The 5843-nt window shown below is 33.7% G+C and overlaps 2 protein-coding genes across 2 annotated transcripts; one reads left to right on the top strand and one right to left on the bottom strand.

Annotated features, from left to right (window-relative positions):
* Positions 1–457: 457 nt before the first annotated feature.
* On the top strand, positions 458–2130 carry LOC145111047 (uncharacterized). The gene is made up of 4 exons (XM_079047345.1): positions 458–639; positions 745–888; positions 1672–1719; positions 1799–2130. Exons 1-4 carry the CDS (start codon positions 464–466, stop codon positions 1863–1865), a joined length of 435 nt encoding a protein of 144 aa, XP_078903471.1. The 5' UTR covers positions 458–463; the 3' UTR covers positions 1866–2130.
* Positions 2131–2838: 708 nt separating this feature from the next.
* LOC145117508 (syntaxin-52-like) lies at positions 2839–5340 on the bottom strand. The gene is made up of 6 exons (XM_079053795.1): positions 5183–5340; positions 4508–4731; positions 4130–4335; positions 3951–4051; positions 3763–3807; positions 2839–3181 (listed from the first exon to the last, which is right to left on the bottom strand). Exons 2-6 carry the CDS (start codon positions 4720–4722, stop codon positions 3050–3052), a joined length of 699 nt encoding a protein of 232 aa, XP_078909921.1. The 5' UTR covers positions 4723–4731; positions 5183–5340; the 3' UTR covers positions 2839–3049.
* Between the last annotated feature and the right edge of the window lie 503 nt (positions 5341–5843).

The following is a 5843-nucleotide window of genomic DNA, read 5'->3' on the forward strand; positions in this document are numbered from 1 at the left end:
AGGGACTATTCTCACAGTTTATGTCATAAAATCATAATAAATTTTAGAGACTATATTAAGCAACTATATATAATGCTAGTCGTGCGTCAATAACTTTTGTCCCAAGGCCATGAACTTATTATTCTCTGATCTCAACTAGTTTAAAAAGTATCGTCACCTCATGGTTTAATGACACTCAATCAAAAACTTTTTAGATTTCGAACGTATTTAGATGAGCTGTCAGTTTATAAAGGAATTGGCTAGCTTGTAATTTATCTGCCAAAGAATTTACACAACTGGAATCCAAAACAAAACAAAAAACCTCAAATTTGAACCGATAAAAAACGAAAACAAAACCTAGGAACTTTTTTAGAACTAAACCGAACTGGAAAAAAAAAATAATAAAAAAAATACACCGGACTAAAACCATTTTTCTGCACCTACCTCTAAAAAGACTTAATTCTTAATTAGACGTCGAACGAAGATGAAGGCCCAAAAGAAGTTATCGGGCTGGATGTCACAGACAGCTCATAGCCTCACAACCCGTCAAAAGGGTTTTATTGGGTCGGATATTTGCAAGGTAGTTGATAAGTTAAAAATCTGTTTCCAAGGGGAGCTCCGAAAAACCACAAGGAAGCATCACCGGCCACCGGAGATCGGGTTTGTTATGTTCTCTTTCATTGATTATTTTGTTTGTTTGAGTGATCTCTACAAAATTCGGTTATTTTGTTGTTCTAATTCGATTATTATTTTGTGATCTATTAGATTTAACTCACGCGTGTCGAATTTGATTGGCGATATCGATCTAGCGATGGGGTTTATCCTTACAACCCTAATTTTCATTGCGGTTGGAATCATTGCGTGCTTCTGCACACGAGTTTGCTGTAATAAAGGCCCTTCGGCGAATTTGTATGCTTCGATTTTACTTCACTTGGTTCCAGATTTGGTCAATGATTTATTGTTCTTGTATCTTGATATATCATAGTGTACACAATCGCACACATATCTATCTATTTTCTTATGATTACTTCTAATCATGATTGCTGCATTGATTGAAATCTGATTAATCTGTGATTGATGTTTGCTCATTGAAATCATAGACGTGTTTTTCAGTTTGAAAAGGTTGATTGAGTTATTAGGGATCAGCAGAAACCCTTGCTTTTAGGAACTAATCAGTCACTGGTGCCAGAGTATTATGTAACTAGGTTGATAACATTTCCATTTTAAGAAGCTGTTTGTTGAGAACTAAATAAGAACCAACTACTATGTTAAAAGTTCCATGTATTGTTTAAACTTGCATAAGATGATGAGTACATGATATGAATCTGTCTGAATTGGTTGTTATCTGATTAGAAATTGGGTTGAAAAGAAAAATGTTTGTATATATTTATGATCCATGGTCAGATTTTTTACTGCAGTATGTGATTCTTTGCAATACTGATGCATCATGTATACCGAGTCTCTTGTTATAAAATTTGTAGCTTAGTTTGCAATCATATGATCAGTTTCATGATTAAATGACCACCAAGCATTATGCTTTTTTATCTGGGTATGATGGTGTTGGTTTTCTGCATAAATACAATGATTTCCAAGTTTTTCTTATGATAACATTGACATTTACCATTCGTTACAAGTCTGGCTACATTATTAATGAATTGATAAAAACATTAACATGTAGTTATTATGTTGCAGGTTCCACCTTACATTGGTGATTACTGCTACTATATGCTGTTGGATGATGTAAGTTTGGCTCTTGATTCTTATTCATCTCTTTACTATTTTGTGAATCTTTCTACTTAAGTTTTATGGGTTTTGGCAGGTGGGCAATTGTTTATCTTGCACAGATGAATCCACTCATTGTCCCAATTTTGAGTGAAGGAGAGTGAACCATCCTTCAAGGCAATTTGCAGCAACAGCCTCTTTGGTCTTTTTAGTATTTGTGAATTTGAGGATGAAAGGGGTGAAATTGGTGAAGAGTGTTTCTCTAAATTTATTTTGGTTGCAATTATTATTATGTTAAGATTGGTATGAGTTGCAAACATTTATGCATTTTTTTTTTTGGTTCTTGAGGATTAAATTTGATGTGTTACTTACCTTAGGTTTCTTGTTCAATTTTGAACTCGTGGAATAAATTAATTTGATTTTATACTATCTATCAGTAGGTGTGTACATTTTTTGTTTTTTTTTATGGGATCATCTTACTGATGTGGTTTAAGAATTCAAAGCAAATTAGTAGTATACAATAGTGGAACCAGAAAATGTGTTAGAAAATTTATTTTGGAGGGTGAAAATTCCACTAAGTATATGATTTTATACTAAATTACCATATAGTAACCAATAAAGTTAATAAACGTTTAACTTATGGTTAAGTCATTTGTCCAAAACACGCTTTCAACATGCTTAAACTAAATAACAAACAAAGTTAATATCCAGTTCATCATGATTCACTTTTGAAGGAAAACATGTATATATAATATATCTAAACATGGTATTTTATTGTTGACAAACGAAAAGGTTTAGTAATCCATGAAAATTGGAAAATACCCATTTCTGTATAAACCATAGCATATGAACAAACAGATTGTGTAGATTACCAAATTATTTGACTATTTATTAAAATGATTTTAATTATCATTCACTGTAAGACATAACAGAATAAACTTTTGGCCTCCAACTAAAAAAAAAAAGAAACAGGAAATCAGGTTTTTTAAGATAATTGACATGTGTAAATCAGTTATATTCAAGTACAAGTAGAACTGTCATGTTTCCCAGGTTGAATTTTTGGTTTAACATGTTGCTTATAAATGTAAAATAATATTGGAAAAGAAAATCCATGACATGATAATACCCGTCTAAACAGAGCAAGAACGTGCTTGAATTTGTTTAACCGAACCAAACGTTATTATACAAAGAAAGGTCAAAAGTAGAAATACAACTGATCACAAGGTCAAGAACCTTTGAATAAACATGAAATCTAAATATATATATATATATATATATATATATATATATATATATATATATATATATATATATTTGATATTTATAAATTTGTTACACGTGATTGTTATCACAGATATTTTAAAACCATCCATATAGCCACAACTAGAACAACGATCCCAATAACAGACAACAACATGCCTAAGCATGAGCAACCACCCTTTGTGCGTTTATTCAGAATCGCCAGGTGCCTCTGCACTCTCTGTTTTTGTTAATTAAAAAAAGCAAACAAATTGTTAATAAATGACCCATTTTACACAAATGGGTTAAAATTGCCACCTCTATTAAAAAACCAACATTCTATGGTGTAAACAACGGGTTGTTTCTTTTTTTCCCCAATAAGTCATGTAGGGGAAAAGTAGCTGAATGGATAGTGTTGTATTTGTATACATAAGGTCGGTTTCTTTTCTAGACCTAATAAACCGTCTTAATGAGGCTAAAAGACCATTTTACCTTTACATTCCAAAAAAAAAAAAACTTTTTCACAGCATTAGTATTCACCAATTCTAACGTGAAAAGAGTTGGAAGGAAAAAAGGGGGGGAAATAGGTAAGGGGCTAGTGTCTTAAGGTATTAAGCCGTGTTTTTTGGTTTAACTCATTAAGCCATTCTGTCCAGATCAAGTCAAAAGGAAACAACCATGTATAGTTGCCCAGATTGGCTGCTTAAAATCCATTAAGCTTATTAAGTGAAAAAGAAACAGCCCCTAAGACATTATATTGTTATTATGATGTGCAGGTTGTACTAGCATATATATGTAAGTTTATCAGTAAAAGGGTATCACCTTAAGTCGGGAATCCGTGACATCCACATGTTCGTCAAGGTCATCCTGCATATCAAAAACAGCAAAACATCACATTTTTCATATCATTGTTGTTGCATTCTATAGGTTGGTTAGGTTATTACACTCAATAAGTAAAGTAGCATATAGTACATATTTTGTACACATGTAAAAGAGATGGAATGACATACAATGAGCCTAGTATGCAAATTAAGCTCCTCGTTGACTGCCAATGCAATATGTTTGGTACTTATCACTGTCTCCTCCAGTTTCCCTAGGCCTTCATCTTGCTCTGCAACACAAAATATCATGAGACATTAAATGTTTCAGGTGTTGTATAAAAAGTATCATAAACCAATAAGTCACTCACCTCTCATGATTTGTCTTTGAAGCCCAACAACGCCAGAGTTGTCTAAACCAGTTGTCCTGCTCATTGCATCAGGTGGCTTAGTATCCGGCCCAAGTAAACTGTCCCTAGTACCAAAGTTTGACATGTTCAATGAAGAGGCCATCTGAGCAACCTTTGTTCTCAAACTTGTTAGCATGTCTCTACGCTTGTTCATCTCTTTCTCTGTTCTGAAAATAACAAGTAAAGTTTTTCCAATGTTTAGAGATAATTGCATAACAGCTTCAACAACATTTCAGACAACAGAAACAACAATAAGAATCTTTTGTGAAACAAGAGTGTAGTAGTCCACGGCATTATGCCAAACGCAAATTGGATTTTGGTGATCAAAAACTGACTTACAAGGGCTGTTTTGCAGGAAGCTTTGTTAGAAGAGACTGTAAGCTATCGAGTCTGGTTCCTAATATTGTAATTTTCCTCCGTGTAGCAGATGAATGACGCTGTGCTTCTGGCCCTGAGCCTAATGAACTACTTGCAGATATCATGCTGGTGATATCATCCGCAAGTTTAGAAGCTTCATTATATTCCCTCACCCATGGATCTGTAGATGAAGCCATTTATTTTATCTGCAAGAATATTGTGGCACATCAATTATCTTTACCTGGTAGCAATTCCTACAAATCACACCCTGCCTGAAATATCTATACAAACAATGAGCAGGTAGTAAACATATTATGATAAAATGCAAAGCAAAGCCAAAGTCGCTGAAACACATCCGTTCCTGTCATATAAATGCTATAGGCTTCGAATTTGTTCTACAACATCAATTCATATGAATATTGATCTACAGCATTCGTAGGAACGTTGTGTATCCAACAATCTACGTAACGTATAAATGCTACACAATAACAAATTTGGGTAAATTAAGGCATCAACAACATTATTGAAGAGCAATCAGGAAAGAACCGTAGAAATTGTTAAAATCGATGAATATTTTGGGAATGGATCGTAAAAGATCGACGAGTAACCGGTAAATTAAGATAAACGGATGGCAAACCGCATGTAGAAAATAATTACCTCTTTTGATATGTGATTCGAAAAACGAGATACGAATTGAAGCTGATGAATCGATCCAATTGTCTATCTGAATGACGATTGACGATACCACTCAACGGCGAGTTTGTCTTCTTCGCACTTTCCTTGCCGTCTGGCTTAAAATAAGGGGTAACTCTTACCGACCCGAAATTGATAAATACAACCCAATGTATATGTTTTAATGCATAATGTACATTAATGTCGCTGTTGAGCACTCGAACATATAAAATGTTGATGATCAGTGCACGTTGTCAAACACTAGTTTCCTTTTGGCTATTTTCGCCCCTGTGGCGCTACAATGTTTTTGGTGGGTTTGGGAGTAGGTTTGGGTAGGTCCATTTTTGCCAAATTCCTTAAAGAAATAATAGGACCATCTCAGTTATCGAACAAAATACAAATACAGTCAACAATTCGGTTTTCTGGCACATTCAAATCATTTCTGGATTATAAAGACAAGCTTGATGACTTTAATCCTTTTAACTATGTTTCATATATGATTTATAAGTAAACTCACTCCTACTTTTCAAAAACTATCATTATATTCAAATATTGTATGTTATGTACCCTCTATCCTCTTCTCTCTTTATTATTGTCATGGAATGCTTGAGCGTTGCTTTAAAAACCGCAAAAGATAAAGGTATTT

This window comes from Lactuca virosa, chromosome 5, assembly GCF_052849685.1.
Source record: "Lactuca virosa cultivar CGN04683 chromosome 5, Lactuca_virosa_CGN04683_v6, whole genome shotgun sequence".
Classification (NCBI taxonomy): Eukaryota; Viridiplantae; Streptophyta; class Magnoliopsida; order Asterales; family Asteraceae; genus Lactuca; species Lactuca virosa.